This window comes from Mytilus trossulus, chromosome 14 (genome assembly GCF_036588685.1).
Source record: "Mytilus trossulus isolate FHL-02 chromosome 14, PNRI_Mtr1.1.1.hap1, whole genome shotgun sequence".
Lineage (NCBI taxonomy): Eukaryota > Metazoa > Mollusca > Bivalvia > Mytilida > Mytilidae > Mytilus > Mytilus trossulus.
This window is the reverse complement of record NC_086386.1, coordinates 33,159,677-33,175,701: the sequence shown is the minus strand read 5'-3', so window position 1 is coordinate 33,175,701 and position 16,025 is coordinate 33,159,677. Positions and strand designations below refer to the sequence as shown.

The following is a 16,025-nucleotide window of genomic DNA, read 5'->3' as shown; positions in this document are numbered from 1 at the left end:
TACTTTTTACATTCGTCTTTCCTTTTTTAAATACATTTATCGACTGTAAATCCATTCAACTTGAAAAAATAAAAATGTCTATTCATCCTCACATTCCTTATAGTAAACACATGGAAGTAATTGCATATATCCAGACTATAATTTGTCATATCGTTTACCAAATGATTTTTACATTTCGTAATTCAATCAGTAATTGTATTAAAGGTCAATTTTTAATATGATTACGCACTTTATAACAACATGTTCTTTTCTTCAGACACAGACTATTGCTCTTTGCTCTTTGCTCTGGCAAATTGTTAGGAGAATGTATACACACTTAAACATGCCTTCTAGGTAAAGATCGTTCGATAACGTTCCTTCTTTGAATTTTGATAAAAAAAATCCTTGTTAATGCTCAAATATCGGGATCTTTAAAACTTAAAGGTGTGCTCGGTTTAATTGAGAATATGCATATGTATTGATATGGTTTAAACTTATGAAAAGAATATTGCATTGCAAGAAATAATTATTGTCATTGAATTTCTAACCCGGATTAATATTTGACGTGTCGCTCTCGCTAGTCTATTGTAATTACAATAAGAATAGGTAGTTACTAAACATGTTCACGGCTACTGATGTATGCAAAAGTTGACATAAAGTCACAAACTTGACATTATTGTGTATTATTATAAGTGAATGTACTTTGTTATACACGATATGCATTATCATTGCAATATTAATAAATATGTAGAATGAAGTGGGTCAATTGAAGACCATACCAAAACTTTAGCTCAATATGTAGTGTGTGTCGGCTTACATTTACTTTCACAAATACTTAGTAATCAAAGAGGGAAAGTGTAAATTATATTTAACATACAGACATGAAATTATATTCTTTATGATAATTCCAATACAAATTAGACCATTTGGTATATAGGATCTGTTCCTACGCTCGTTCGTAAGCCTGTCCCACATTTGTATCCGCACCTACTCCTGAACTGCCTGGCAAAGATTTGTGAGAATTAACAGAACTTTAATCCCATTGTTAACTTATGCTACGCCTATTTCATTTCTTTATCTGACTGATTAAATGAGTGGGAATAACTTTGGAATGATACTGTATTCCTCGTATCTTAACACTGCATATATGTATCCGCTTTGAATCACAATCTAATTAAACTTCATTATAAACTTTACCATATAAAGCCATTGTGTTTTGGAATGAATTTGTTTTTGGTTTCTCCCAGTAAATCATGTCACTTTAATGTAGCCGGATATCATTCCATATTTTGATTGTTCACAGTACATCAATTTGATATAATTACAACTAAATCTCTTTTAATTTGAATACTAGTAATATATATATCAATCAGACAGTAGAGGTACAGTAAAAATGTAAAGAATTGCCAGGACTAAATGACTAATAAAATATCAATGGAAATCATTTAATATAAAAAAGAAGATGTGGTATGATTGCCAATAAGACAACTATCCACAAAAGACCAAAATGACACAAACATTAACAATTATAGGTCACTGTACGGCCTTCAACAATGAGCAAAGCCCATACCGCATATAGTCAGCTATGAAAGGCCCCGATAAGACAATGTAAAACAATTCAAGCGAGAAAACTAACGGCCTTATTTAAGTAAAAAAGTGAAAGAAAAACAAATATGTAACACATAAACAAACGACAACCACTGAATTACAGGCTCCTGAACTTTCTTGTGGAACAACTTAGTGAGCAATGGCATGTGTACGTACTGGTGCATACAAAATGTTCTCTTTTCCAAAACAAACAAAAAAAACAATGTGAAGTCAACTTAATCATGTTAATCACAAAAGATAAACATTGATTCTGTAATCTTTATTTTGTTACCAATTAAGACAACGTTATTTTGAAGTCATGTTAGAAGTCTGTAAAAATATCATACATTTCATAGAAACGAAAACAAACTATATTAATGCTATACAAAGTCAGGAGAGGATCTTTTCGTTACATCGAATATTGCATATTGCCTAGTATGCAATATAGTTTTTCCCTAGATTGAATTTTGAATTTAATTTTAAATTTGATAAAAGAGAAATAACTCTATTATTTCATTACAATCTGATTAAATTTGGACTCAGGGCAAAACTGACATAAGTTACATGCTTATGTAAAAGGTAGAATACCAGTACTTTAAAAGACAAATGAAAAATATTTAATACACCTCTCAAAATTAATACTGGATATTATCATTCTTTCTTTTCTTTCTCTTGTATTGTTAATTATTGTGTACAAAAATATTTCTTTTACATTCAAAACAATCTATGTTTTAATGCATTTTATGGTATTTTTTGATATTTTGATGTTAATTTAAGTATTGAGTTTCTCATGTGAAACAAACATATTCCAATTTTGAATGAAAATTAGAGGGAACTTTATATGAGTAAAGTAACAAGACTGTTACAACAGTTTGGTCAGTTTTAAACATTTAAACTCACCCAATTTCAGTAAAAACAATAACAATAAAGGATAAAGATGAATACAACAGCAAGTCACTGCAAACCCTCCAACAATGAGCAAAACTGATATAGCAAAGAAAGCAATAAAAGTGCCCTGGGTGATAAAAAAAAGCACCAATATTTAAAACAAAAAAATGACAAGATTTGTACTATTTTAAAATAACAAAAAAGATCTATAGCATTATTTGTATGAAAAAATTTAATTGCAACAATATTATTTAACAACCTTAAATTATATGTGGAATAATAATAAACAAATGCATATAAATGTCTGTTTACAAATATTATAAAAAATATAGTCTATTATAAATATTTTGTTTTCATTGCATAGCTAGTTAGTATGAAAGTGTGATAATTATGGCTAAAAATGGTATGGTTTAATTTCTTGGCAGGCAACAACAAAAAACTTTATTTTAAAAATTACACTTTATTATATCTGTAAAAAAGTCCTATAGGATTTTACATCCATTTCTTTGTCACAGTTAAACAAAATTTCCATGATTACACTTGTCAGTCAAATTGAACTTATATCAATGTAGGTGAAGCAAAAATGTATGTTAATACATTTTCCATCTACTTGTGTTTGCTGCTAATAAAAGGATGACTTTGACAGTGTAATGAGTGTCAATGATGTAAGATGTCCAAAAAGGGTTCTTTTTTTATTTTTCATACTGGAAACAATAGAAACTTTTTTTAAATCAATATTCTCGAAGCAAAAGTAGAAAAAGTTTACAGGATTTTGTTGACAATTGCCTTTTATATAAATTTGAAGTCCAATTTCACAAGGTAGTTGAAGTAAAAGCAATAATCAATTCTGTATTTGATGATTTAAAAAAATATATGGAAATTCTAAATCATATAATAGAAAAGGTTTTTTTAAACAAACAATGCAGTCAGATTGACAACAATAAGAAACTCTGAAAAGTGTAAAGTTAAATTGTCAAAAAATTACAATTTTTACAGAATAAGCAAATTGTGAATTGCCAAAAAAGGAACAAATTTTCATTGATTAATTTCTTCCCATTCAGGAGATTCTACTCAAGATCAGGAGAAAGTTTTGTCAAAGGGAAATAAAAAATTTCTTTAAAAAAAATTGGATGGAGACAGTTTCATACTCAAGTAATAACATACAAGCCATTACTAGCTGGTTTAATTCAATTTCATCAAAACCTGCTTATTATAATAATGAGGTGAACTGACGGAAATCTTATCTAACCTACTATAGATATTTGGAGTAATATAATAGCCTGAATATAAACAGATTTTTTCTATCACTTACAAAGCTAAAGTCATGTTAAACATAGAAATTTATCTAGGCAAGATTTTTAGATATAGAATCCAGTAAATAATCAATGTTACTCTTTTCTTTTAGAAAGAAATGTCCGCCAGGTAAAAACTGTAAACTAAAGGTTCCACTGGTTAACTCTTTCCAGGCTGAAAATTAGAAAAAAAAAGAGAAATATTTAATTTTCAGAAATAAAGAAGATAATGTGTTTACATATTTATGGGACAGCAAATGCACAACACAAAAAAAACACAATATTTATGACCACTTTAAACACTTTGTAAATAAGAACACTATATTTTGCTGGTTAATGCCACCAGAGGAATTGATTACTATAGGAAGAAGAGTTACAGACAGGATTACAGGTGAAGGAACCTTTCATGCCATTGGCTGTATAATCCATTTCTCTTACACAAATATTAAAATGTAAGGATACTATACATGTATGATGCAAGATTTGGTGTTAAAAAAGTAGCAAGTAAGAAGCAATTATTAAGGCCCTTTAAAGCTTGCTGTTTGTTGTGAGCCAAGCCCAAGGCTCACTGTTGACATAGTGGAAGGCTGTACTTTGACCTATAACGGTTTCCTCTTTATCACATTGTGACTCGGATGAAGAGTTGTCTCATTGGCACTCATACCACATCTTCTTATTCATAATAACATGATTGAAAATTTAGAAAAGGGATTCATCATCAGATGCAAAAAAATGCCTTTGTACACATTCCCCATTTCCTTTCAATTTTACTTTGCAATTTTCATATTTTTAAAAGCTACAGTTAATTTGTTTACTTGGCTCACTTAGCTTACCATCATCATCATGTTTTTTATCGTGATCTCCGTCATACATTTGTATAGGACAGGACACTACAGCTTTACCAGGCTCAGGTTGGAAACTAGAAAATAGAAATAATTCCAATATAGCGTTTTTCAGCTGGATTAGATAATATTACATTGCAAATGCACCTCACTGTATATAAACAAGTGAGATTCAGGGGAAAAGTGGTTATTGGTTTTGTTACAAATGTACTGTTTCTTGAACAAACCTGTCATGCCAAAATAAGCTTCACTTTATATATCTATATGTGTGAAATATCTGTTGATTACTTAACAAAAGACAACTCATGAAAACAGCACAAAACCAAAAACCTTTTATAATATAAATAAGGAAAATATATAAATAAATGTGCAAATTTCTTGCAATTAAAGGTTTTCAAAAACTGATGAACATGGCAACCAAACAGTATTCCACTTATTTCATTAATGCTGACTTGATCAAAACAGTGCTTAGATCATAAAAAGTTTGAAATTAAACAAGAATATATCCCTAGTACATGTATGTCCCAAGGAACGAAAGCACAAACAGACCAACGCAGAGACCAGAAAACATAATGACCATAAATGGGGCATAAAAACAAGAAAATTAAATACATTTATATAATACTATAATTATGTACTAGTGATACATGACAAAACAACAACAAAAACTATCTTAAACTTACTCAAACTGGTCTAACAAGCCATAATCTGCTTTCAGTGCAGGTAAATATAATTCCATTATTTCATCATTGTCTAATATTTCTTTTGGTGTTCCTCCTAAAATCAAATAAATATCACATTATTTACATGTAATTGACTAGCTATTTTATCATAGTTTCTTTCTTCATCCTTACTGCAAAAACCTGTTTACAGATTGACTTAATGCTGATTTCAGGGTCATCATGATCATATACCACACCAGCAAGTTATTTAGGCGTTTCATTTTATAAACTATAAAAATATGTTTGCTTATTGTTGTAGAAATAGACCTTTGGTCTCTAGCAGATGTTGTATTATTGGCAAGTATACCACATCTTTACATTTATATCTTTAAAAAAGAAACTAATTAATCAGGTTTACAAAAAGTATTTATGATTGGTCAACTACTCAAAAAAGAAAATTAAAACCAATTCATTATCTACTATAAAACAAGTTGACATAAATAAAATGTAATTTTATATATAAAAAAGGGTGATATTACTCAAATACTTAAAATGACATTGATAGTAAATCATGGGTAAATGCTTTTCCTCAACTAATGTTTACAGCACATTGTTAGAAATCTAAATTTGGTTTTCTTACAAATTAATTTTCAGTGGCAAGGTTATTTTTAATTGGAAAAAACAAGCAAAGTAGAATTTATTGACTAGTTAAAGATGGTTTAATAAAGTGTGTGTTATTTGCGGAATTTGCCATACAATGAAACATATACATGTAGTAGCATATTAAAGTCATACCTAGTTTTTCCAAAAATATTTTAAATTCAGCATCTGTCATTTTGCCAAACTTTGGATCTTGTTTCCTATAGAATGACTAAAAATAGAAGCAACCATGTTCAAGCTAGGAAAACTTCAAATCTTTATCAATGTTTATTATGGTTTTTATAACAGCAATGTAGGATTTTTAAGCTTATCTCAAATATCAATTCTACCAGACAGACAATGATATAATAAGAGTTAATTGTTTTCCAAAGTTTTTTAAAAATATGTGGAGCAGGATCTGCTTACACTTTCAGAGAACCTGAGATCACCCCCAGTTTTTGGTGGGGTTAGTGTTGCTTAGTCTTAAGTTTTCTATGTTGTTTCTTCTGTACTATTAATTGTCTGTTTAACTTTTTATCTTTACCCATGGTGTTGTAAGTTTATTTTCAATCTATGAGTTTGACTGTCCCTCTGGTGTCATTTGTCCCTCTTTTACAATAAGTATGGTGGAAAAGTGGCCCAACAAGTGAAACTGCGAGCTACTGCTCACTGATGATACCCCCGCCGCAAGTGGAAAATATTAATAGTGTAAAAATATGCAAGTATTCGGTAAACAGGAAGTTGTCGAGTGATAAATCTGAAAACCCATCACACAGTATAGCTGACTTATATCAATCCTGAAACCAAATTTCAGAAATCCTTAGTGTATTGTAGTTCCTGAGAAAAATGTGACGAAAATTTTCAATTTGGCTATCATGTGTAAAATCATACAAGTGTTCGGTAAACAGGAAGTTGTCAAGTGATCAATCTGAAAACGCATCACACGGTATAGCTGACTTAGATAAACCCTGAAACTAAATTTCAGAAATCCTTGTATTGTAGTTCCTGAGAAAAATGGGACGAAAAATATTCATGGGACGGACAGACTGACTGACGGACTGACGGAAGGACAGACAGAGGTTAAACAGTATACCCCCCTTTTTTAAAGCGGGGGTATAATGATTTTGTTGACATATTTAAAATGTGATACATAAAAAGCGACAAACTAGTTTTATTTTCCTTTTAAAGGAGGGCAAATTAGTTCTGGCTCTTACCTAATATTTTTACATAAATAAGGCCGTTAGTTTTTCTCCATTGAATTGTTTTACATTGTCCTATCGGGGCCTTTTATAGCTGACTATGCAGTATGAGCTTTGCTCATTGTTGAAGGCCGTAAGGTGACCTATAGTTGTTAATGTCTCTTTCATTTTGGTCTTTTGTGGACAGTTGTCTCATTGGCAAGCATACCACATCTTCTTTTTTTTAAATCATATGCATTTCTAAAAACCATAGTCTCATGTAGTAAGATATATTACATGTACCACAAATAATAGATAAAAATTAAGAGTAAGTAAAACTTTTTACTGATTTTGTTACAAGAGTATTGACTGTAAATTCGCCAATTTTGATTCAAACTCTCATGTTTGATTTATTGCATACTTTTAGGTATATCAAAAAAGGAAAAGTGAATAAATTCATTATATATGTTCCTAACTTTATTTTGACACAATTGAACTAGACTGGCTGTTAAAAGCAAATTATTATTTCCCTATTTGCTTTTGGTGTAACGCCACTAATTCTGGCCCGGCCAGCAAGCACATACCAGAAATGTATATATTTAACTTGTCTCATTGGCACTCACACCACATCTTCCTATATCTATATTTAACGCAAAATAATTCCTATGCATGAGTGTAACTTTCAAAATATGTAGGATATTTAGGTATTTTTGGCATCAAATGAAAGCTGAAGGACTAGTGATCATTGTAGAACACCTTTGGACTTTTAATTTTAAATATTAACCAGATGCTCCGCAGGGCGTAGCTTTATACGACCGCAGAGGTTGAACCCTGAACGGTTGGGGCAAGTATGGACATAACATTCAAGCTGGATTCAGCTCTAAATTTGGATTGTGATTAAATAGTTGACACAGCATAGGTTTCTGACACAGAATGAATGTGTTCTAATGAAATTAAAATTTTTGTTTTCTCTAAGAGCAATTCACTATGCTGTTGAATATTATTCCTCTCAAAAAAATGTTTGAAGAAATTTTCTTTTTATTTATGAAATTTCAAATGAGAAAATTGAACCCATTTTTTTTAATCACATCCCCCTTTCCCTTATTCCAAAACTAATCTCAATTAAAATTTCTAATGGAGTTTGCAAAAATTACTACTCATTTAAATACATCATAAAATATTAAGATGTAAAAAAACTGCTTGTTATCACTGAATGGTAAAGATTATTTTAAGTTATCAGTTGGTAGTAAAAAGTGAATATACATTGTATGTTGTACAAATAACAAAGATTTAAGTAGATTCTGGACAAAGAAAGATAACTCCAAATAAAAAAAATTCTTACAATTAGATATTTCTTGCTTACTATTCTGGACAAAGAAAGATAACTCTAATTAAAAACAAAATAGCTATTTCACAATATTTTGCAATAAGATATTTCTTGCCATTGCGCAATACTGTGCAATTGAAAAGACTTGCTATTGCACAAAACTTAATATAATAATTTTAGATCCTGATTTGGACCAACTTGAAAACTGGGCCCATAATCAAAAATCTAAGTACATGTTTGGATTCAGCATATCAAAGAACCCAACCGATTATTTTTTTGTCAAAATCAAATGAAGTTTAATTTTGGACCCTTTGGACCTTAATGTAGACCAATTTGAAAACGGGACCAAAAGTTAAAAATCTACATACACAGTTAGATTCGGCATATCAAAGAACCCCAATTATTCAATTTTGATGAAATCAAACAAAGTTTAATTTTTGACCTTTTGGGCCCCTTATTCCTAAACTGTTGGGACCAAAACTCCCAAAATCATTACCAACCTTCCTTTTATGGTCATAAACCTTGTGTTTAAATTTCATAGATTTCTATTTACTTATACTAAAGTTATGGTGCGAAAACCAAGAAAATGTTTATTTGGGTCCCTTTTTGGCCCCTAATTCATAAACTGTTGGGACCTAAACTCCCAAAATCAATACCAACCTTCCTTTTGTGGTCATGAACATTGTGTTTAAATTTCATTATTTTCTATTAACTTAAACTAAAGTTATAGTGCCAAAACCAAGAAAATGCTTATTTGGGCCCTTTTTGGCCCCTAATTCCTAAAATGTTGGGACCAAAACTCCCGAAATCAATACCAACCTTCCTTTTGTGGTCATAAACCTTGTGATAAAATTTTATAGATTTATATTCACTTTTACTAAAGTTAAAGTGTGAAAACTAAAAGTATTCGGACGACGACGAGGACGACGAGGCCAACGTGATAGCAATATACGACGAAATTTTTTTCAAAATGTGCGGTCGTATAAAAAAATGCATCAAATTTTAAAAAGAGGGTACATTTGGTCTGTTTGTCAGATCTGAAGTACCTGTTTTGGTACATTCGAAGTTCCGGTTCTTTCTTATATGCCATAAAAGGTATGTTGATTTTTTTCAGTAGAAGACACCATAAAGTGTTGCTTTGACATGCAATGATTGCCACTCAAATTGAACTTAAAATGAAAGAGGTGTGCCTGGTTGAAATGGAGGAATTTAACATAGAAAGTAATGGGACCATGAATTAGTGGTGTACTTCCTTTTCATTAATGATTGAACCAGAAAAACAGTCTATTTTCAATTGATCAATGGATCTATGTTCTTATTTATATGTGATGGGATGCTCTAGATATAAACATTACCAATTGTTCTGTGTACTTACATGTGATGGTGATGCACCAGATATAAACATTTTCAATGGTTCTATGTTGTATTTATTCTTCAGTTTTCTAGCCACCTCAAAGCTCAGTAATGATCCCAAACTACAATGTTTTATCAAATCTATACAACTGTTTTATTTTGGTAAACATTTAATGAGTCTTTTTATAAATGTAACTTTAAAATCAAAATTACTGTATATCAACTAAATTTTAGGACGGTTAAAGGAGGTAGACCTATGTTAAGGGAAATAACTCTTAAAATCATCAGAACGTTTGTGTCAACCATTTTCATAAATATATTGTAAGCTTCTATGTTACATAGATTATTTCCAATCTGTTCCAAGTTTAAGCTTAAAATACATTAATGTAACCTGATTTTTCCAAATGCATAAATAACTTAAAGAGTTATCTCCCTGGATCAAGGTCTACCCCCTTATTTAAATAGCTTGAAGGCGTAGAAAAATAACGTGACGTGAATAGAAACTGTCATGAATAAGTAAACCAGGTTGCTATTGAACAAAGTAGCAAAGCTGGCTAGAAAGGTCTTGCAGATTAACCAATAAGATATCAGTATCAGCAAAAGTACTATAAAAACTAGAGGCTCCAAAGAGCCTGTGTCGCTCACCTTGGTCTATGTGAATATTAAACAAAGGAAGCAGATGGATTCATGACAAAATTGTGTTTTGGTGATGGTGATGTGTTTGTAAATCTTACTTTACTAAACAGTCTTGCTGTTTACATTTATCTCTATCTATAATGAACTTGGCCCAGTAGTTTCAGTGGAAAATGTTAATAAAATTTACAAATTTTATGAAAATTGTTAAAAATTGACTATAAATAACAATAACTCCTTAGGGGGTCAATTGACGATTTCGGTCATGTTGACTTATTTGTAAATCTTACTTTGCTGAACATTATTGCTGTTTACAGTTTATCTCTATCTATAATTATATTCAAGATAATAACCAAAAACAGCAAAATTTCCTTTAAATAACCGATTCAGGGGCAGCAACCCAACAATGGGTTGTCAGATTCATCTGAAAATTATAGGGCAGATAGATCTTGATCTGATAAACAATTTTACCCCGTGTCGGATTGCTATAAATGCTTTGGTTTTTGAGTTATAAGCCAAAAACTGCATTTTACCCCTATGTTCTATTTTTAGCTGTGGCGGCCATCTTGATTTGATAGTCGGGTCACCGGACACATTTTTAAAACTAGATACCCCAAAGATGATTGTTGCCAAGTCTGGATTAATTTGGCCTAGTAGTTTCAGAGGAGAAGATTTTTGTAAAAAGATAACTAAGATTTACGAAAAATGGTTAAAAATTGACTATAAAGGGCAATAACTCCTAAACGGGTCAACTGATCATTTCGGTCATGATGACTTATTTGTAAATCTAATTTTGCTGAACATTATTGCTGTTTACAGTTTATCTCTATCTATAATAATATTCAAGATAATAACCAAAAACTGCAAAATTTCCTCAAAATTACCAATTCAGGGGCAGCAATCCAACAACGGGTTAACCGATTAATCTGAAAATTTCAGGGCAGATAGATCTTGACCTGATAAACATTTTTACCCCATGTCAGATTTCCTCTAAATGCTTTGGTTTTTAAGTTATAAGCCAAAAACTGCATTTTACCCCTATGTTCTATTTTTAGCTGTGGCGGCCATCTTGGTTGGTTGACCGGGTCACGCCACACATTTTTTAAACTAGATACCCCAATGATGATTGTGGCCAAGTTTGGTTCAATTTGGCCCAGTAGTTTCAGAGGAGAAGATTTTTGTAAAAGTTAACAACGACGACGGACGACAGACGACGGACGACAGACGACGGACGACGGACGACGACGGACGCCGGACGCAAAGTGATGGGAAAAGCTCACTTGGCCCTTCGGGCCAGGTGAGCTAATAAGAAGATCTAACCCATCATCTTATATAATTGCCAATAAAACAACTACAAAATGTATCAACCATGCAGAACAAATGGTGTAGATTTAAGCTACTATTATCATGATTATTATTGTTACTTAAAGGCTTCAACAATTAGCAAAATCTATATCATAAAGTAAGCTATAAATTAAAAGTAAAAGTCTCTTACATGACATTTGTAAAAATTTCAAACAAAAAGTCAACAATATCATTTTTATACAAAACAATCAACTAAAAAAAAATAACAGTTACCACTGAATTAAAGGCCCTTGAAGAAGTCTGTATTAAAATAGTCTATTCTCAAAAGATAATTGATTGATTGATGAACTTAATTTGACATAGAACAATTGTAGTTTCATCATTTATTTTATTGATGTATTTCTTATTTCTCCTATTCTTATATATTCTAAAATGAAAGAATTGTTTATTCAAATATACCTGTGTCCAAAAAATGCAAACTTTTTCTTAGAAAATTTATTATATATCTTCTCCACAAGATCATCTACTAAGGGATTAAGTTCTTTCAAACATGGCTCCTTAAATCTACTCTCTCTTCCTGGCAATGTAATGGCATGAACTAAAAAAATAATAATATTCAGGTTAAGGTACAGGTGATAAATAAATAAATAAATAAAACTTCTGAGATATTCACAAACAAATTTTAAGGATTTTTTTGTTTTTTCTAGATCTTCTTTCTTTTTTAAGTAGTCTGCATGATACAAATTACAGCATATAAAATTATGGTTTATATTTTTCTTTATGTGATGCTGTCATTCATTTGATGTGTTTGAGCTTTTGATTCTGTCATTGGACTAATATATACTAGGGACTTTGACTGCTGGTTAACAAACTAATTTCTTATACATATTTCTCTTGGATCATAAACAAGAGCATGATGAAAGATCATGTTGATGAAATACCTATATTTCTTAATATCTAAATTACCTTCAATAAAATCTGGCAAATCTTTTCCCCAGAGTGCATAAAAATTGGAGCCACCTCCAGCCCATGGAAAGCAGATAAGGTTTACATTTGCAAATTCTCTGGCAAATCTACAGTTGAATAATTTGTCTGCCATTTAGAAGCCTACAAGTTAAAAAAAAGATAATCAATATATATTATGTGTTGATTTAAGGTGGTACATAACACTACAGGGAGATAACTCTGTAAAGTCAGCAAAATGTTTTAATTATGTTGTGTTGTAAAGGGAATATTAAGGTGTAATACCACCAAATCATGGTTAGTCACATCCGGTTGCATACGAAAGTAGGTCTAAAAAAATATTCCCTTGAATATGACCGTTGTAGGTAATTAATCCTACATTTTATTGCAGTAAAACTATTTCTGTGTCATAAACATATGTCTTTGGTATTTCAAAACACCGTTATTTTTTATTTGTGATTTCTATAGAAAATTTTGTAATCTTGAGGTTACATGGTGACTAAACCTTGTACACAGATAGAATAAGGGGAGAAATTTGATTGGTTAACTTCCAATGATGGTTATTTTCATATATGCAATGAAATGTTATGTGAAACTTTTTTCTATAGAACTGGACAGGATAAAACTTTACTCATGCCAAGTATTTCTTTATTTGAAACAAAGATAAATTCTGCACAATTTTTTAAAAAGTGCAAATTTAACAAAGACCAATAGGGGAAAATCAATGGTGGTATTACACCTTAAACTTCTCAGTGATCAAAATTGGTGTTTGTCAAACTGCAAAATAACCAGTGTAATTTTTCTGATAAAACATGTATAAAAATGGTTGGTTCAAAATTTTTGAAATTTTTATATATTTGTTAAAGGGTCAAAGTAAATACCATGAATACTGGGTCAAAATTTTATAAAAATTAAACGGGCCACATTAATTTTGGTGAAAGTGTTGGGTACCACCTTAATTTATAAACCTTTCATATTTAAAAGTTAGCAAAACTACATACATGATATATTGATCAACATCTTTTCTAACATGTCTAAAGATCTGTCCAAAGAAATTATACCAGTAAGTATTAACATTTTCTTTTTGAGTGACATGGTGTCCTTTTAAAGCAGCAATTCTCATTGAACTGTAAATTTGACATGTATAAATGACGTACATGTATGTTGAAAATTAACTTTTGATAGCAAATGCCTTTGAATTTCTAATTCAGTCTTGAACCTCTTAGAGTATATCATTGTTTTCTATTAAAGAAAAAATCATTCATTCCAGTAGAAAATGTAAATTGACAATGCAATGTGATGGTCAGGTTTACAAATACATGATGCAAAATTACTGATTTGATTAATAAAAGTTTGTATTTTGAAAATGTTAACTACAAAGGAGAGGCAATAGATACCAGAAGAACATTCAAACTCATCAGTGGAAAATAAACTGACAACACCATGGCAGAAAAAATGAACAAATAAATGATATCTTGTTCACTTTAATTTAACTCCAAAATGTATATAAAATGTAATTGTTTAAGAAAATCATTAAGGTAGCATTAATCCAAGTTTTAACAGCTATCAGTATAATCAACAAAATCAACAGCATTTCAATCATTTTATGCCTTATTTAAGTGATTTTTTTATTGTAATTCTGTTCTGTTCAAAAAAAAAATCTGTTTATTGCAGCCATTGACATATGATATATGTACCCTAGCAATAAGTTAAGCCAACTTTTTTTTAATTGGTCATAAATAAAATTATTTTAAAAGTTTACACATTGGATGAACATGATGAAGGACACAAAGACATGAAAAAAGCACACACTTTTAATTTCTCAATGTCTCACTACTTAAATTACATAATGTTAAAGAATGATGAATTTGAAAAAAATATTCAACTGTTGACAACTTTTTTAGGAAAAGAATAGAGAAGAGAAACAGGGTCAAAGAGATAACAATCTGATCCCAAAAAGCAGAAAACTGTGTTGACCCTAATTTACCAAGTAAGGACTTTCTGGCTTTTTGTCAGTCTTGTTTGATTTTTAATTTTACTTTTTTCTATATACATTTTTTACTTTTGTATTTTGGAGTTTAGAATGATGTCCATTATCACTGAACTAGTATACATATTTTTGTTTAGCATTGTTTAGGGTCAAGCTAAAGCACACCTCCTATCTAACCAATTTTTTATGGGATTTTACCTTTTTTCATACATGGGACAAGTTGGTTAACAAGAGTGAGGTGATTTTTAGAAAGTGGGGGGAGTTAGTAAAAAAGAGGACAATAAGTTGTGGGGCTAGTTGGTAAAAGTGGGGGCGATAGGTATGGGACACAACCACCATACTTACATTGTTTTTGTCAAATTGTGTCAAGCTAGATTTAATTGTCAACTGCAAGACTGCATTAGCTCAAATAGAAACATCAAAGAAAATAAGGAAGCACCGGATAAATCTTGGTCAATAACAATATCAAACCAAGAGACATGTAAGTCTAATATATACACAACATCTATGATTGTACTTACAAGAAAAACTAAAACCATCAAATATGATAGACTGGTATTGACATATCTATGTAACATCCTCCTTACTAACTCGTATGCACCAGAGCCAAACCCTGGTCCACCAAAATACCCATGTGGATCATGTAATAAAGCATGCACTTGGAAACAAAAAGCTGTATGCTGTGACAGCTGTGATCAATGGTACCATATAAATTGTCAAGGTATCGATAATAAAATGTACAAAATACTTGACAAAAGCAACCTATCATGGGAATGTATAAACTGTGGTATGCCAAACTTCTCCACAACATTCTTCAATAGTACTTTACCTGAATTGTCAAATACTTACTCAGAATTAGAAACAAGCGTTGGTTCTGACAATGAAATTATTGATATTGGTTTACCAACACATTCTTCATCACCAATCCAGAAAAATCAAAACAAAAAGAAAAAAGGCAATCACATAACAAAAAACTCAGAACCACTACGAGTACTTACGATAAATTTTCAGTCAATAAAGAATAAAAAACCTGAAATAGAACTTATTATTGACTCTTGTAAACCAAGCATCATATTTGGTACTGAAACTATGAATACATCCCAGCCTCCAAATACAACATCTATACAAAAAACAGAAAAGATGGCTATGGTGGAGTGTTACTTGCTATCTCAAACCAGCTCACATCTACACAAATCACAAATACAGGTACCGACCTAGACCTCGATACAAATTGTGAAAATGTGTGGGCGAAAATTTCATATGAAGGAAACAAATCACTATACCTATGTTCCTACTATCGACCACCATCCGATAAAGGAGAATCCCTAGAACAACTGGGTATCTCACTTAATAGAGTCCTATGTAAAAAAAAAAAAACCAAATATCT

At 30.9% G+C, this 16,025-nt stretch overlaps 2 protein-coding genes across 6 annotated transcripts in view; one reads left to right on the top strand and one right to left on the bottom strand.

The window, feature by feature from the left end:
- Positions 1–16,025, top strand: part of LOC134696061 (uncharacterized) — a 216,711-nt gene that overhangs the window by 185,042 nt on the left and 15,644 nt on the right. The gene's annotated exons all lie outside the window — the stretch shown is intronic.
- The window catches only part of LOC134696063 (S-acyl fatty acid synthase thioesterase, medium chain-like), a 51,868-nt gene continuing 38,539 nt past the window's right edge, over positions 2,697–16,025 (bottom strand). For 4 of the 5 annotated variants that reach the window (XM_063557641.1, XM_063557640.1, XM_063557637.1 and 1 more), the window contains exons 2-8: positions 12,652–12,792; positions 12,145–12,283; positions 9,770–9,869; positions 6,046–6,121; positions 5,272–5,365; positions 4,580–4,665; positions 2,697–3,921 (exon numbers count right to left, since the gene is read on the bottom strand). In XM_063557641.1, coding sequence (XP_063413711.1) covers positions 3,800–3,921; positions 4,580–4,665; positions 5,272–5,365; positions 6,046–6,121; positions 9,770–9,869; positions 12,145–12,283; positions 12,652–12,784 — 750 coding nt within the window. In that variant the 5' untranslated portion in view covers positions 12,785–12,792 and the 3' untranslated portion in view covers positions 2,697–3,799. The remainder of the gene's footprint in view (positions 3,922–4,579; positions 4,666–5,271; positions 5,366–6,045; positions 6,122–9,769; positions 9,870–12,144; positions 12,284–12,651; positions 12,793–16,025) is intronic. The other variant, XM_063557638.1, reaches the window with a different exon arrangement.